Below are 18,491 nucleotides of genomic sequence, written 5' to 3'. Positions count from 1 at the left end.
CTTGTCCCGACCCTCCCGCAGCCATGTCCCACAAATAACAATTTGTCAGTTGCGTGCGTTTTGAAATGTTAATGTGAGGAAGAAAATGGTCCTCGGATGCACTTGGGGAACATGCAATTCTGACAAAAGATATCCTGCTAGGTTACAAGGGGCCCGGTTGATTAATTTTCCAAAGCGTAAAACACGGTTGGCCAAGTGTCTCCAATGGATTAAAGCTTGCGAAAGACCTCACGTACAACTCAGTGTGAAAAATATCAACAAACACAAGGCTGTATGTCCGAAGGTGAGGGAGAAGTATCTTCTCTGAATTTGTTTCATCATTATCAGTGCTTCATACATTGCTGGAGAAGAACTTTGACTTTGTTAGGGCATCACTGACCTGCTGAATAAAATGTGTAATGTTTTATGCCAAGGATTCGGGTTAGTGATACGTAAATGGGCGATGTCATGCAAGAGAAATGTCTGTTTGCCTGTGTGTATCGCATCTGACTTTTAAGACACAGCACTGGGTTCCATTACGAGCTAAGTCAAATGAATACACCCACTCACCTATAAAAACTACGATATTACTAGTGATTTTTCCAGGTAAAAAGTACTCTCTGCTTTACATGCGCAGTACGATTCCACAAATTTTTCCTGTTGGATTTCAATATGAAGTTTGTCAGGCGTCAAACTTTTTTGCATCAATCGCCAACGTTTCGCTGTAACTCTGACATTGCATCCTGCCCCATCCAAAATCTTAATTCCGTGTAAATATCCTTGCGTGAAATAGTTGAGACCTCTCTGGAGAACTCTCTTGGACAAGTTCGATGCATTTGGCAAAAAACATACCCCAATATTATCTGGAATACGCGATAGAGGATCCAGTTCAAACATGTTCTGTTCAATTACCATTTTGGAAGATTGTGGGGCATGGCAACTGTAGCTAAGGGGGGCGGAGCTGAAGATCGCCAGTTGGAAAGGTCCATATTTCCCAACATAAGCGAGACTTTATTGCCGTGCCTATTACGTCACATCCGCACACGTAGGTCATGTGACTCTCCAAAATGGCGGCGCCCATGAAAATATGTAGTTGCCGATAAAAATATTCTCAAAACACCATTAAATGGGAGAGGATTAACATTACATTGTCAAGGTACAGTACATATGATATGACCTATTGGATACATTGTTAATCCAAACCACCGGAATTTCGGTTTAACTTCGACCACAAAATGGTTTTCAGCACAGCCCCATCCACCGAAAGAACAAGGTTCTGCAGGAGTGCTCAGAACAGCACACCAATATTTGCTAGGGGTTTTCCGGTGGAAAGGAATGGCTGGGATAGAAAATTTCCGAGCTCAACTGATACAAGAGATGCCCGACCTGTCCCGTACCGCCTAACTTCCTCTTGTTTAGGCTAAGTTTCTTTCCCTTTGTCAAGACTAGAACTTTTCACCTCTTCTCCATGCCAACTATCTGAGTGGTTCACCCCTAATATTTTTTTCCCCCACTTTTGGGGACTCCTCATTTACTTGGGAGGAGCAAGGTTGAAACCCTTTTTTTTTATTAATTTTTTTTCCATATGGTTCTCTTTCTCATCTCTCTCCCTTACTTTGAAGGGTGCAACAAATACCCTTTGTTCACATTTGGGGATTTTTTTTTCCTCCACGCTGTTCCTTGCAACTGTGCAATCTGGTAACTTCCCCACACAAAGATTGACATCCATATTTACATATAGGAACACACATTGAGTAAGAAGATGTGGTTGGTTGGTTGTTTAGGTAGCTTGGTAGGTACCAAAAAACATGAATACAAAACAGTCAAAAGAAACAAACGGTAAATTTTGTGAATTCAGTCTGGAGGTAATCAGGCTTGGGTCTGAACTCTGCTTTCCAAAAAAATTTGATTTGTCACAGTTAATTTCTGATTTAACGGGGGGGGGGGGGGGGGGCTTTTTTACAAGTAGCTCTGAGTATTCCCCATCCTTGACAAAGGAAGTGAACATTAAAAAATATTTGGGTGATTATCCTAAGCATCACACGAGTAAAATATATTTTTTAAAAAATGAGAAGGAGTTCAAATACGTTTCCATGGCACTGTATGTAACATGCATATACATACATACATACAAACATGTATATCTATGACAATGAATGTGGAGTTTAATATTGATCTTTGCACAACTTAAGAATAATTTCTTTTGTAGGAAAAAATATTGTCCAATAATTTTGAAGATATAAAATCAAATTTAAAAAAGCATATTACAAAGTACTATTTACTCGCCTACTGTATTCTAATGGTAAATGGGAAAAGTCTGACAAAACAGTCCTGAACCTGTGAAAACATTGAAACTTAAAAAAAAAATTCTACTTTAAGAATTCTAACTTTGAAATGTCGTTTTAAAATCTGTTGAGTGAATACTAATGTGTAGGCGCTGATAAAAAGGCCCTGAATGCTACAAAAACTAAAATGAGAGTTCAGACTTGATTCCACACAATGTGTCACAACTCAGTCAGGATTTCTTACCTGGAGGCAGAGGTGTTTTCTTCTGAATTAAAACTACAGCCACTTTAGTATTTCTGCTTTGAAGACTGGATCTAAAATATAAAAGTTCAGATAAGTTGCTAACCAATTCTCAGGCCCTATGAATTCTAAAGCAAACATTTACAGAACCACAATGCAAGACATTCAACATTAGGTAAAAGATTTCAGGTCAGGATGGTCACTTTGGTAGTGCGGTTTTTAGTCGTTGTTTTTGTCTTTTCCTTCATCAAAATACACCACTTAAAGCAGCTGAAAATAGGATTGAAATCTGAAATGACAGGGAGAAAGTGCAGTAAACAGCAATCAAGCCCCTTGTCAGTGAAAATGAATATTAGCTGCTGGGTGATGGTTGGTAAATGACAGAAAATGAATTTAGTGCAAAGGTGTGAATCAAGACACACCTTATCATGGGTAAGAGCAGAGAGCTGTCTTCAGTCCCATCAGAAACTAATTGTTGCAAAACAAACTTCGGCATTGGCATATGGGAGACTAGATGTTATGGGCCTGTCCTGGTTGACATGTCTCTCCAACATTGCATTGACATTGGGGACAGTGCCTCTGGATTGGTAGGCTGGGGTTTCTTTTCTTTTCTTTTTTTCTTTTCTTTTCTCCCCGGTCTTTTCCAAAATAACTCAGACTCCTGTTATTTTTAAGACATTATTTCAGTGCAAAGAAATTATTTTGGGTGATTTTAGGTCTTTTGAATCTGTGTTTTTTTTTTGTTAAAAGTGATCCAAAGATTATTGTTGGAATACTTTATAGACCTCCATGATAGAATCGAAAATTAATGGAGGCTTTTACAGAACAGCTTTCTATTTATACTGACTTCAACTGCTTGTAGCCAGTGTGGCTCATTTTTGGCGCCCAGGTGGCTTATCAGGGCGCCGAGCCAGGCCGCTTTACGGCGTTGTCGTCGCTCGCGGCTGAGTGCGCCATAAACAATTGTTTATCGCTGCCGCCATTGGCAGTATTGTTCATCGCGGATGACCACGTGGCGGCTATGAACAACCCTGTCGGCAATGGCACACTCAGCCGTGCTGAATGCTTTTAATCATGTAAAGCACATGGAGTTACCTTGTGTGTGGAAGGCACAATACAAATAAATTTGCTTTGCTTTTTGCCATGAAACAGTGGACGAGCTCTACAACTTCAGTGAGGTCCTTGATGCTGCATGGGAGCTTGCCCAACCTGCCTACATGCGTTTCGTGTACTTGGAAAACGCGTTTGACCGTGCTTAGCGAGCGTTCATTCTAGATTGGGGCGGCATGTAAACACCAACAAGAATGAAAGACATAAAGTCACCCGGCGAATAAAACAGCTTACAGTTTACAAGAACAATGACTCCAAAAGCGGCTTGCTTGTGCTCAACTGTGTGACGTCTGTACACCATTTGTCCTTGATATAGAAGCATATTCCACCGTCTTTCGATTTCCAGGCTAGCTCCCCGATGCAGTATGTCCGATAAAGATGAAAGCCCATTGGGTAACGCAGCTCCATCGGGATGGCATCCACAAATTCAAAGGCTCCGTGAAGCACAGAACAGCAGAATAGCCTAAGTCTTTGCAGGTCTTGATCAGAAGTTGAAATTCATCCCTTTTGTTGCCTAGGGAAGCGTAGATTTGAGAGATGAATCGGCAGAAGCGCCAGTCTGTATTGCCTCCTGCAGTTGAACTTGTGTACCGGATCGCGAGCCTATGCACCAAATTTGACGTGAGGCTCCGTAAAAAGCGCCGACGACGAACTCCGGGATAAGATTCAGCGAACTGGCGAGAGTTGTCGAAAAAAAAAATTAGGAGAGGACTCTCAGAAGGTTACAAAGTCATTTCTTGTGTACTTGAGTCCCAAGACAACCGAAAAACACAAACCTAAAAAATACCAGGGAGCATGTACCGAAAAGCAACCATGCTGTTAGGCGCAAAATAGCACTGCACATCACCCTAAAAACAACAGACCAACAGTGAAGTTCAGAGGTGAGAATATGATGGTGTGGTGTTACTTTTCAACAAAGGGTTCTGGTAAACTTAACATGATTGAAAGAACTATAAAGGGCAAATGTAACAAAACATTCTTGACAAAAATCTGCTGCAATCCACAAGGATGAAGATAATGAAACAATGGTGGACATTTCCTCAAGATAATGATCAAAAAGATATTGCCAAGGACATTTAATTGATTTTAAAGAAAAATAAATAAATGTGCTTAAATGGGCCAACCATTCACTTTGTCAGGGGGATTGTAATGTCTAATTTCAAACGCAAATTATCTTGTCTAGACGAAAATATTCGTTCGACTGTACCATAAAACGCATAACCTGTTCAATGGTTTTTACCAAAAAATACAAGCGTTTATTAATTAAAGTCCGCAAACTTTGACCTAGTTTCCCGTGCCTGAAAAAACACTCATTTCGGGGGCAGAGCCTCGTACGTCACTACAGGTGGACCTGCTATTGTGCGACTCGTACTGTCTGGTTACGGGATCAGTTTACAAACTGAAATTATATCTCCAGCTATTGCTCTCAAATTAACGTGGCAACATTTTAAAAGGATTTTGTTCATTAAAATCCTTATTTATGAAAATATACCAACATAGACTGTGGACTACGTTATCATCTGTTTGTTTTGGTGGGATAATAAACGAGCCTTATACACGCAAATTAGTGACGCACATCGTACTGCAGATAGTTTTTCATACAAGCACAAGCAGATCCATCGCGCTGTACAATGAATGGCCTAGTGGTCACGTACCTATTTACGAAATACAGGGCATTTGCATAATTTTAAAACAAAATAAAACAAGACAAAATTTCCTATATACATTCAGGATATCAAAGACTTTACTATTTATCAGTTTATGACTCCATCCATCCATAATCTACCGCTTTTCCAGGTCAGGTCGCGGGGGAAGTAGCTTTAGGAGGAATACCCAGACTTCCCTTTCCCCAGCCACTTCTTCCAGCTTTTCCAGAGGGATCCTGAAGCGTTCCCAAGCCAGCCGAGAGACACAGTCTCTCCAGCGTGTCCTGGATTGTCCTCAGGGTCTCTTTCCGGTAGGACATGCCCGGAAACACCTCACCAGGGAGGCGTCCAGGAAGCATCCGAATCAGATGCCCCAGCCACCTCATCTGGCTCCTCTTAATGCGGAGGAGTAGCGGCTAAACACTGAGCCCCTCCCGAATGACCAAGCCTCTCACCATATCTCTAAGGGATCTTGTTCTTTCGGTCAGGACCCACAGCTCATGCCCATAGGTGAGGGTAGGAACGTAGATTGAGTGGTAAATTGAGAGCTTCCCCTTTTGACTTAGTGTCCTCTTTACCACACCGGACCGATACAAAGTCCGCATCACTGCAGACGCCGCACCAATCCGTCTGTAAATCTCCTGCTCCATTTTTCCCCTCACTCGTGAACAAGACCCCAAGATACTTGAACTCCTCCACTTGGGGAAGGATCTCTTTCCCTCTGGCCACAACCCAGCTCACATTAGACACGGCCCCTATGGCCCCTCAAACATGTGATGAGCCCATGGGAAGGGAGACCCATGTTACCTGTGCCCAGCCGATCCCATGGGTGCAGGCCCGGCAACCAGGCGCTCGCCTTCGAGCCCCACATCCAGACCTGGTTCCAGAGGGGTGCCACGGTGACCCGCATCCGGGCAAGGTAAAACCAAAGTCAAATTTTTGTAGACATCATAGGTGTTTTGGAGTCGTACTTTGTCTGGTCCCTCACCTCGGACCTGTTTGCCATGGGTGACCCTACCAGGGGCATGAAGCACCAGACAACTTAGCTCCTAGGATCATCGAGACACACAAACCTCTCCACCACGATCAGGTGACGGTTCGAGGAGGGGCAGTTTCTGACTAACTAAAGAAAACAAGAACTTCACAAATGCTTACCAGCCTTTGTTTCCAACACGAGGCATATCCTGCTCCATGAGTCTGAATGCTTGCTCGGCACTTTCTTTATGGCCAGCCATTTTGTTTGCATTCAAAAGTGTATTCTGACAACGTATTCCAATGCTCGCCATTGTTGACCACCGGCTACGTCACGTTCCTACTCGGCTGTTTCCGCTTCATTTTCGTCTTTTTTCAGCGAATTCAGCAATGTGCGATCATTTTTAGAGGATAATCGAAAAATAAAAAAAACTTTCCTTCATAACAGAATTCAGATTTGAATTTGAATTAAAAAAAAATGTATAATGTTAGCAAAAAGGTACACTGAGGACATTCCATACACTTAAAAGCCCAAGTGTCATCCCCATAAATATTAAATAGATATTGTAATGAAAAATACATAACATTATTCACTTCTATACAAAAAAATAAATGTGAGCGGAGAGCACGTCATCCATACGCAAAATTGCAGAAGTGTCATTCTACGATATCCAAGTGGTCGCCATATTGGCTGCGTCCTCCGTCCACGACATCACCCGGACATTCGCCAATGAAAACACGTGGTGCACCCTAACTATGGGAGACAAACGCGCCCCTTCTGACACGGAAACTCTTTTCGAAAAGGAGAACACCACACAATCGAGTGAAGTTACCGGGCAATATTACACTATCGTTTCGAGCCCTCGGGGAAATATAACACTGTTGTTTCGAGCCATATTCAGATGACTTGCGATTACAGCCAAACCGCATCCCTGTCCGATTCACTTCCGCGGCGGAGATGAGCAATCGCGGCTCATTGCAGCCGGCCGGTGTGGCTTATGACGGAGCCAAGCCGTGCTGCTTTAGGGGGTTGTTCACACACGCCGCAGTACTGAGCAACACAGTCGAGCCAGGGCGAGCCGTGCTGCTTTTAGGGGGATGTTCAAAGCCGCCGCAGTACTTGTTGAACACCGTCGAGCCAAGGCGCATTACTACCTACCTGTTATTTGGAACCCACGAAGCTCTTGCACTCTACTCCCGTGCAATCCATTTTTCACAACGAACCGGGTCTCTTGCAAACTTATGAAGGCTAAATCCATTCTCCCGAGTGTTCAAGCAATGTCCAGCAATGCAATGAGCCGGCATTTTGGCTGAGGCTAACACAAAGGAACAACAAGCTACCTTCCCAGAGGTTTAAACTAATGGAAAGAAACTGTCCTGTACGTCACTTCCTGCTTCTTCTCGAAAACAAATCCCTCGAGAGGATTTTCATGGCGGGAGTTACAAAAAGCTACATACGTCAAAATCATGTTTTGTGGTGAAAAAAACGCATGGGCCCATATTGGTTGACGTTTTTTCATTAATAATATACAAAAAATTATCCATTTCATGACAGGAGCCCTTAAGCCTTGAGTGTGTCACGTTCATTTGCCAGTGCATTGTGTTTGTGTATGTTGAACACTGCTTTATCGTGTGGGAGTATGCAAGCGTTTTGTAGTTCTTCCCTACGTTACAGCGTTCCTGGGGCTTTATACTGACTTCCTTTTTTTCGTAGCAATGGGTTCTTGCATGGTAAGCGTACATACAGGCCATTGTGGCAGAGTGCATGACTCATAGTTTTGTTTTCTTGATGTGGAAAGGTGAAAATATTAAGATTGACCTTAAAGAGCAACTGACACCAAAATACACATTTTAAAATAGATATTGTTATGAAAACTACATATGATTCACTTTGATGTCAATAGAAAAAAAAAGTGAGCGGAGAGCATGTCATCAATGCGCAAAGTTGCGGAAGTCTCACTCGACATCACAGTTGCGGCCATATTGCCTGCAATGTCATTTATAGATTTCAATCTCGGACAGTTGCCATAGAAAACACGCTGTGCTGCCTGCTATGGCAGATGAACAAGAGAGATTTTCGTATTTTTCTGACGACCCTTCTTAGACTGAAGCTCTTTTTGAAGAAAAGAACATCTCAGAAGTAGGTAAAGTGACAGGGGCCAGACTACCCTATCATTTTGAGTCATATGAGACGATATGTAGATCACTTCTAACTGACAAGAGACTCCCCGACAGATAGACAAGGAGGACGAGAAACCCGATCAAATATTCAAAATGACAGGCCCATAAATGTTTGATTTCCTAACCCTTTTATAAGTCTTCTGTGTAGTGTGCTCAGGAGGACCCATGCCGGGTGAAGTAAGTACGTCAGGGGTGCCCAGACACCAGTGGCGGTTGGCAGGGAGCTCATTTCTCCTCCCCGCACGCAGCCGCCGACCCACCTCCATGTCAGTGGGCCTAACCCTGAGTACGAGGAAGAAAGGGCCACAGCGGCTCCTTCTGAAGTTTGCAGATGACGCCACAGTCATCGGCCTCATCAACAACAAAAACTGGCGAAATTGGAGCTGTGGTGTGTCCAACACAACCTGCTATTGAATACTCTGAAGACTTGAAATGATTGTGAACTTCAAGAGACACCCTTCACGACAGCTGCTCTTTACACTGTCCCACTGTCTTGTGTCAACCGTCAAGACCTTCAAGTTCATGGGAATTACAGTCTCGGGACCTGAAGTCGGAGACGAACATCAACTTCATCCTCAAAAAAAGCTCATAACAGAAAGACACCTTGATACAAGGTGCGTGATTGGTTCCGAGCGCGACATTGACCAATGAGAACACGAGTGGCTTTATCCCGTGAGGTGATTCGTTGTGCATCCTTGAAGCCTCAACCAGCAACTTCCCTTTTCCCACCCATTTCCTTTGTTTTCCACGTTTTTTCATCCATGCTGTTAACCGTCTCATACTGTATCCTCATGTTGTGCTTGTGTTAATTTTTTTTGGGGGGGTGATAACATTTTTTGATTATGGAGTTACAATACCACCTCAGCGTTGTGCCCCTGCTAAACCTTCCTCCATGAAGAAGTGGTAACTGCAGAGGCACTTTTATCCTTTTAGGGATCCAGTGGGAGGAATGGGCTCCTATTTGGGAGCACTTTTACCCTTTTTGGGAACCAGCAGGAGGAATCTACAACTTTGTGCAGCAAATGGCACGGGCACTGTGGTACCTACTTGGATGTCTTCTCAGGCTTCGGAGAGGCCCCTTACTCCTTGTTGGACCCTGCATTGTTATTCGCCCCCTCGAGGATGAGGCTTTTTGGCCAGCAAAATCTGTTTCGAAAAATGTTTAAAAAGATACAGCCTCAGAAACGTGTCTTTCTATGGTGCTGCTTGTTGTTACAAGGGGGAAGAGTTTTCTGACCTCATCAGTGAGGGATGGCAGGCAGCAAGTTTTTTTAAATATTTAAACTATGACAGGAAAAGCTCAGGAGTTGGTTGACATGATGATTAGGAGAAAGGTTGATATATTGTGCATCAAAGAAAGCAGGTTGAAAGGTAGTAAGGCCAGAAGTTTACAAGCAGGGTTCGATTTTACGATGGAGTAAATGGGAAGAGAAATGGACTAGGGCTTTATTTTAAAAGAAGAGCTGGTTAAGAATGTCTTGGAGGTGAAAAAAAAGTCTTAGATTGAGTGATGAGCCTGAAATTTGAAATTCAGGGTAGGTATTGTGTGATTAGTGGCTATGCCTCACAGGTAAGATGTGACCTCGAGTTGAAAGAAAAATTCTGGAAGGAACTAGATGATCACGGTGGCGCAGCTACAAAGTGTTGGCCTCATAGCTCTGAGAACCCAGGGTCAATTCTGGCCCCGCCTGTGTGGAATTTGCATGTTCTCCCTGTCCCTGTGTGGGTTTTCTCCAGGCACTCCTTTTTCCTCCCACATCCCAAAAACATGCAACATGAATTGGACACTCTAAATTGCCCCAAGGTATGATTGTGAGTGCAACTGTTGTCTGTCTCTGTGTGCCCTGCAATTGGCTGGCAACCAGTTCAGGGTGTACCTCGCCTCCTGCCCGATGACTGCTGGGATAGGCCGCAGCACTCCTGCAACCCTTGTGAGGATAAGCGGCTAAGAAAATGGATGGAACTAGATGAAGTACTTCTGAGCATCCCAGACAGAGAGTTGTTATTGGTGTAGATTGTAATGGATGGGTTGGTAGGGGAAACGGGGCAATCAAGAAGTGTTGGGTAAGTACGGCATCCAGGAAAGGAACTTGAGGGAGAGATGATAGTGGACTTTGCAAAAAGGATGGAAATGGCAGTCGTGAACACTTTTTTTTTTCCAGAATAGGCAGGGACATAGAGTGACCTACAAGAGCAGTGGTAGAAGCACACAGGTGGTATATATTTTGTGCAGATGATGTAATCTGAAGGAGGTTACTGATTGTTAGGTAGTGGTAGGGGAGAGTGTAGCTCAACAGCATTGGATGGTAGTCTATAGGATGACTCTGGTGATGCACAGGAAGATTAAGACAAAGGCAGAGCAGAGAACCATGTGGTGGAAGCTGAGAAAGGAAGAATGTTGTTGGGCCTTTCAAAAGAATTGAGACAGCCTCTCGATGGACAGGCGGAGCTCCCGGAAGACAGAACTACTACAGCCAAGGTGATCAGACAGACAGGCAGGCAGGTGAGTACTTGGTGTGTCTTCTGGCAGGAAAGGGGAGAAGGAGACTTGGTACCAAAATACAGGAAGTCATACAGAGAAATAGATGAGGGATGTATTATGAAGGACGAGATGTTAATATCCCTCTATTCATGCATAATTCGGCTCCAATAAGGCTCTGTGGGATGTTCAAATAAGTGATGGCACCCTAAGGATTATCAAGTGAGCTTCCTTCTGTCATCAAGTGTTTTGCTGATAGGCCCTCGACACTCTCGAGAAAGTTTGAAGAAGAAGTGGGATCTCTGTGTAAGGGGAGAAGGAAACTTGGTGGTGAAACCCCAAAATACAGGAAGTCATACATGGAAAAAGGTGAACGAAAAAGAAGGGGGACACAAAGGTCTGAGGAGAGGCGAAATTAAGAAATTGATATGTGACGTAGGGCAAAGGTAGAGATGGCGAAGGCTAAACAAGAAGCATGTGATGACGTGTATACCAGGTTGGACACGAAAGAAGGAGAAAAGGATCTCTACATGTTGGCCAGACAGAGGGACAGATATGGGAAGGATGTGCAGCAGGTAAGGATGATTAAGGATAGAGGTGGAAATGTGTTGACTGGTGTGCTAAATAGATGCAAAGAATATATTGAAAATTTGATGAATGAAGAAAATGAGAGAAGAGTAGAAGAGGCAAGTGTGATGGACCAGGAAATGGCAATGATTAGTAAGGGGGAAGTCAGAAAGGCACTAAAGAGGATGATAAAAGCAAAGGCAGTTGGTCCTGATGACATACTGGTGAAGGCATGGAAGCAATTTGGAGAGGTGGCTGTGGAATTTTTGACCAATTTATTCAACAGAATACTTGTGGGGGGAAAGATGCCTGAAGAATGGAGGAAAAGCGTTCTCGTTGAGTATTCGAACACACTGCTATATGGCAAATTCTCTCACTAAGAAATCATGGAGGGGTCGGAAATTTTCATCGTAGGTGCATGTCCACTGTGAAAGAGATCATCTAAAAACATAAATCCAGAAATTACAATGTATGATTTTTTTTTAACAATTTATTTGTGTGATACAACTGGAAATAAGTATTTGAACACCTGAGAAAACCAATGTAAATATTTACTACAGTAGCCTTTGTTTGCAATTACAGAGGTCAAACGTTTCCTGTAGTTGATCACTAGGTTTGCACACACTGCAGGAGGGATTTTGGCCCACACCTCTACACAGATCTTCTCTAGATCAGACACATTTCTGGGCTGTCGCTGAGAAACACGAGGTTTCAGCTCCCTCCAAATATTTTCTATTGGGTTTAGGTCTGGAGACTAGCTAGGCCACGCCAGGACCTTGATATGCTTCTTACGGAGTCACTCCTTGGTTTTCCTGGCTGTGTGCTTCGAGTCATTGTCATGTTAAAACACCCAGCCACAACCCATCTTCATTGCTCTGACTGAGGGAAAGTGGTTGTTCCCCAAAATCTCACAATTCATGGCCGTGGTCATCCTATCTTTAATAGAGTCGTCCTGTCCCATGTGCAGAAAAACACCCCCAACCCATGATGCTATCACCATGACTCCTCTGTATCATCCAAATGGTCATTGGCAAACTTAAGACGGGCCTTGACATATGCTGGTTTCAGCAGTTAAACCTTCCGTGCCATGCATGATTTCAAACCATGACGTCTTAGTGTATTACCAACAGTCACCTTGGAAACGGTGGTCCCAGTTCTTTTCAGGTCATTAACCAACTCCTGTCGTGTAGTCCTGGGCTGATTCCTCACCTTTCTAAGGATCACTGAGACCCCATGAGGTGATATCTTGCAGGGGGCTCCACTCCGATTGAGATTGACCATCATGTTTAGCTTCTTCCATTTTCTAATGAATGCTCCAACAATGGACCTTTTTTCACCAAGCTGCTTGGCAATTTCTTGATTATGATTTGGAGAGCTGTGGGAACTTCAGAGGAATAACATTAATGAGCCACACAATGACGTTATGGGAAAGAGTAATGGAGGCTCGACTTTGGGCAGAACTAAGTATTTGTGAGGAACAGAATGGTTTCATGCCTAGAAAGAGTACCACAAATGCATTATTTACCTTGAGGATGCGAGTGAAAAAGTACAGAGAAGGTCAGAAGGAGCTACATTGTGCCTATGACAGAGTACCAAGGGAGAAACTGTGGTATTGGATGCGGAAGTCTGGTGGGGCAGAGAAATATGTTAGAATAGTTTAGGACATGTATGAGGGCAGCAGAACAGTGGTGAGGTGTGCCGTAGGTGTGACAGACGAATTTAAGATGGAGATGGGACTGCATCAGGGATCAGATCTGAGCCCCTTCCTGTTTGCTGTGGTAATGGATAGACTGACAGAAAATGTTAGACTAGAATCCCTTTGCATCATGATGTATGCAGAGGACATGATCTGTTGTGAAAGCAGGGAGGAGGTGGATGAACAATTAGAAAGATGGACAGATGCACTGGAAAGGAGAGGAATGAAGATGAGCTGAAGTAAAACAGAATATGTGTGTGGGAATGAGAGGGGTAGAGGGGTGAGAGTGAGGTTCCAGGGAGAAGAGATAGCAAGGGTGGATGACTTCAAATAGTTGGGCTCAACAATCCAGACCAATGGTGAGTATGGTAAGAAAGTGAAAATCGCGTCCAAGCAGGTTGGAACAGCTGGTGAAATGTGTCTGGTGTGTTATGTGACAGAAGACACTCCGCAAGAATGAAGGGCAAAATTTATAAAACAGTGGTGAGGCTAGCCATGATGTACGGATTAGAGACGGTGGCACTGAAGAGACGAAAGGAAGTAGCGCTGGAGGTGGCAGAAATGAAGATGTTAAGGAGTGAGCAGATCGGATAGGATTTGAAATGCCAAAAGTTAGATGTTTTGCAGACAAGGTTCAAGAGAGCCGACTTCGATGGTTTGGACATGTGCCGAGAGAGTGAGTATATTAGTAGAAGCAATATATATACTTCCAGAGAATCAAAATTACATGAACATTCCATGACTTTCCAAGTATTAAATACAAAATTCCATGACTAATATTGGATTGACTGGTTGTGGTAGACAGCAATATTTCAGCTATATGATCGTGTGGTTTCACTTCAATAGTAAGTGCCAAAGCTTATCAATATAGTAGGCACATCATAATGACTGAATTTCATGGTTATTAACAATAAACTATAATTACATGTTGAACATATATTTTCATCTAAGGTTAATGTTATGTTGCCTATATTTAAAGTACAGAATTAGCTATTTATGCACTGTATTGTCTGTGCTTTCATCCTTGATCAGGCTGTGCCAAGGTGGAATTTTAACATTATACACCATCTCATCCTGTACTTTCTACTTTAGCTTCAGACGAGACCTCTTTTACTTAAAAAACAGAAAATCTCATCCAGTTTCACCACTTTTTCTTATTATTCACATAACCCGACATTCATAAAAGCAACAGCACTTTTTTTTTTTTACTTTTACCATTATTATCAAGCGTAAACACAAGCAGCATGTCTAACTCTTTGCTCTACGCTCCCCAGACTGTGTGGGTGGACGGTGTTTGTAATTATAACTATACCCCTTAAAGAGCCGAAGGTGGGCGGAGTCAGGTAAACTATTACGAGAATGTGCTTCCGTGTTGGGGGGGGGGGGAGTCAGGCTGTGGGTCACTGCTGGATTGATTTGTCTTTGTATTTATACTCGTAACCAATTTTACGCGAGTGATTTTTTTGGTGCTCGATTGTGCAGATTTGAGAGCGCGATCACGCCACACAGTGACTGAAAATTCTATGACATTCCCTGACCCAAACCAAATATTTTTTTTATTTACCGGACTTTCCAAGACCTGGAAAAGGCAACGTTTCTTTCCATGATATTCCAGAAATTCCCTGACCCGTACGAACACTGTAGAAGGGTGCTGAGGTTGAAGATGCTCAGCAAAAGACCGACAGGAAGACCAAAGAGAAGGTTGATGGATGTTGTGAGGGAAGACATCAGGGCAGTGGGTGTTAGAGAAGATGCAGGAGATAGGCTTACATGAAAAAACATAACACTGTGGCGACCCCTAACGGAACAAGCCGAAAGGAAAAGAAGAATTTGTTTTCTGTCACGATGCCTTACTGAGATAACTAGATGAATAAATCTATTACACAAGTCTATATATATATATATAATATATATATATATATAGTAAATGAATAAGTCATTTGAAGAGACTCATTGCTCCATCTTTTGATCAGATGAGTTATCGGTTTTCGTTTTTAAACTCAGTGCTCGGACCGAAAATCTTGAGATAGAGACAAAAAGAGTTTTGTCCACAGATGACAAATTACATGTTTTTCTGAGACACCACAAAATAGTTGGACACTGGAAAATAGTTCTACACTGACACCGTTTGTTTCCCTGATAAAACTTCATTGGACGTCAGATCGTTACAGTACTACACCAAAAGGCATGTGACAAGACTGAAAATAAACTAGCTTTTGGATGCATATGGGACGACAACACAAAATAAATGTCTTTTACAGATCCAATAAATGACATTGCTGATCAGATCGCGCATTATGATATGAAAGCTGATTGGCCAATCAACATAAAATGCTTATTATCGGTCAATAGCGATGAAGCCGATCAGATCCGTGTAAAGTCTAGTTATGAAACCAAACAGTAACAGGACTTTTGAGGATATGTGATTACATTCAATTCCCCATTAAATTATCATAATTTTATTGTTTAATTCAACCCCTTCTTCGAGGCTCTCTGTGATAAACCTGCAAAAGAATGCTCCTCAAGGTTAGAAAGTCGCTCCTCAAATGTATAAATGATATATATGAATAAATAAATATTAGGAGCCATACATTATTAGATTCTTCATTACTGCCATGCAATATTGTAGAGACACGCAATATCAAGAATTAATATTAAGAATATTATACCTGACAATCTCAACCTTCGTAGCGCATTCAGATTGTTTCTCTTTCCACTGTTGGTCATCCCAATCCAATTCATAGAAGACAACAACCAGTGCCGGTACTTCATTCAGGTGCTTGTTCATCCAGGTTGTTTTCAATATTCCTTTGGGAATGTACCACTCATAGGACGTACGCTAAGAGGGAGAAGGAAATAGTACAACTTTAGCTGGTTGCCAGCCAATCACTGGGTACATAAAAACAAACAACAATTCACACTCACTTCACACCTACGGGTAATTTAAAATCCCCAAGTAACCTATCATACATGTTTTTGAGATGTGGGAGGCCCAGAGAAAACCAACGTACGCAAACTCCACACAGTGGGGGCCGGGATTTGAACCCCGGTCCTTAAAACTGTGTGTAGACACTCTGACCAGTCGTGCACCGGGAGGCCAGTTTGCCAAAAATATTATATTCAATTACAAACCTTAGTTCGACACTTCGGATACTCATGGTCACCGGGGAGAATTTTGAAAGAGATTGGCACTCTGTCAGTTCGCCGGTTGGCACTGAAAACATCCCATACTGCACGGTGCACAGCATTGTAGACGACATCCAAACCAGTTAAGGCTACAAAAGCCATCGGTCGACAGCATAGCTCTGAGGGAAGTTCACACTGCAGACCTGCCATTCTGAACTTTCAAAAGGACCTTCAACGACAACGTCAGACATGAAATAAATTCAAAATATACTCCATGACAACGATTTCTTTAGGCTTATTTTCGTAAGTGTTCGAGCTGGTTCTCTGCAAACACAGCACAGTGAAAACAGCAACACACAATTATCATCATTGGAAATTTGTTTACAGCAAGAAATACATTAATATCTACCTGGCTATATCGTAAAGGGTTTATAGAATCGGACAGACGATTGGTTAAATCAGCAAATGGGCGCTAATCGGAGAACAATAATCCATTTACGAAACCCAATTCACACTGCCGACAAAAATGTTGCCAGTCAAAACCTATTTAAATATGATTTATTCAGGGCGAAAGAATCACTAAATACAGCTCGTCGTTTTAGGCTGAGTCCTATGGTCTGTCTGAGAAGGCCAAACATAGATATGAATTTGGGAATGCCAAACTCCTAGACAGGTTTATAGCAAAACGAAGTGCCTAAGTTGTGGCCATGTTGCAAAGGTCAATGTTCCCATCGAAGGCAAAACATGGACATTTAAATAAAGTCTTAATTTGTAGGTCACAACTGATTTTCGTGAGGTTTACTTTTTCGTCAACGGGAAAGCATGGGCTTTCAATGCATGGCATTTCAATGAAATTTTTATTTGTGGAAGGTTGACGCATTATTGGGATTTCACGTGACGTTGTAGCGCCGGAGAAAAGGAGTCGGAGGCGGAGTGTCGGACACAGAAACAGAACTTGCTTTATTGTTCGACATCACCAAACTACTCGCATAACGGCGGGAACTCTGTTAACCTTTCCTCCGGAAGCGCAACAACAAAAACAGTCCGTGCGGAACCCCGCACCCCAACTCAAGGTCCCGCGGGTGAATTATGTAAACACCACACAAGCCCCCCCAGAATTCACCCATAGTCAAAATCCTTGTGCCGTGGAGGGATGATGACCCGACCCCGGCGAGTGTGCACTGTAGGGGCCGATGGGGGCGGGGCCGCACTGTCCATTGAGTCACGGGACAAGGGCTCAGGCGGGGTCAAGGGTACCCCGGCGGGCGCAGGGGCACAGGGCAAAGGGGGACGACCCCGGCGCGGGGGGAGGGCCAACCCCAAAGGCTGGGCAATGTCCAGGTGCGCAGGTTTGACCCTGTCCACGGAAACAGTCTCGGGTCTGCCGCCAATGTCCACGAGCAGGCTCTTATCCCCGTGCTCCAGGACCCTGAACGGGCCGTCGTATGGGGGGCGGAGAGGTCCACGGTGGGCGTCATGACGAACAAACACAAAATCCGCAGAGCGCAGGTGACGGGGCAGCCGGGCAGCTGGGGTGCCATGTTGCGACGTGGGAACCGGCGCAAACCCTTTTGCGGCCTCCAGCAGGGAGGACCGTTGCCTGGCTGCGGACCAGGGCGCTGTGGCGTCCGGGATGAATTCGCCGGGGACCCGCAGTGGCTGGCCGTAGACGAGTTCGGCGGATGAGGACAACAGGTCCTCCTTGGGGGCGCACCTGAGGCCGAGCATGACCCACGGGAGCTTATCCAACCAGTTGCCGTCCGTCAAGCCGGCACGCAGGGCTGCTTTCATGGAGCGGTGGAACCGCTCGCAAAGACCGTTCGCCTGGGGGTGATAGGCGGTAGTGCGGTGCAGGTTGACCCCCAAACTCTCAGCGACTGCGTTCCAGAGTTCAGAGGTAAACTGAAGGCCACGATCTGAAGAAAGGTCGCACGGTGTCCCGAAGCATGCAACCCACGTGCCGATGAACGCCCGGGCCACGTCTGACGACGTTGTCGAGGAGAGGGGAACGGCTTCGGGCCAGCGGGTCGTCCTGTCCACCATGGTGAGCAAGTAGGTGAATCCGTGCGAGGGAGGAAGTGGACCTACCAAGTCAACGTTGACGTGGTCAAACCTCCTCTCGGGGACAGCAAAGGGCTCCAAGGGGGCTTTTGTGTGGCGATGCACCTTAGCCCGCTGACAGGCCACGCACGAGTCGACCCAGGCCTGC

The 18,491-nt window shown here is 44.0% G+C and overlaps 1 protein-coding gene across 3 annotated transcripts in view; it reads right to left on the bottom strand.

The window, feature by feature from the left end:
• The window catches only part of trappc11 (trafficking protein particle complex subunit 11), a 182,370-nt gene extending 165,400 nt beyond the window's left edge, over window positions 1-16,970 (bottom strand). Inside the window, exons 1-4 of one of the 3 annotated variants that reach the window (XM_061834025.1) lie at window positions 16,692-16,970; window positions 16,289-16,511; window positions 15,826-15,995; window positions 2,509-2,579 (exon numbers count right to left, since the gene is read on the bottom strand). In XM_061834025.1, coding sequence (XP_061690009.1) covers window positions 2,509-2,579; window positions 15,826-15,995; window positions 16,289-16,492 — 445 coding nt within the window. In that variant the 5' untranslated portion in view covers window positions 16,493-16,511; window positions 16,692-16,970. The remainder of the gene's footprint in view (window positions 1-2,508; window positions 2,580-15,825; window positions 15,996-16,288; window positions 16,512-16,691) is intronic. The other 2 variants (XM_061834023.1, XM_061834024.1) reach the window with 2 other exon arrangements.
• Window positions 16,971-18,491: the final 1,521 nt, after the last annotated feature.

The sequence above is a fragment of the Syngnathoides biaculeatus genome, chromosome 11 (assembly GCF_019802595.1).
Source record: "Syngnathoides biaculeatus isolate LvHL_M chromosome 11, ASM1980259v1, whole genome shotgun sequence".
Taxonomy (NCBI): Eukaryota; Metazoa; Chordata; class Actinopteri; order Syngnathiformes; family Syngnathidae; genus Syngnathoides; species Syngnathoides biaculeatus.
The sequence above is the reverse complement of the archived record's forward strand: the minus strand, read 5'-3'. Positions and strand labels throughout refer to the sequence as shown.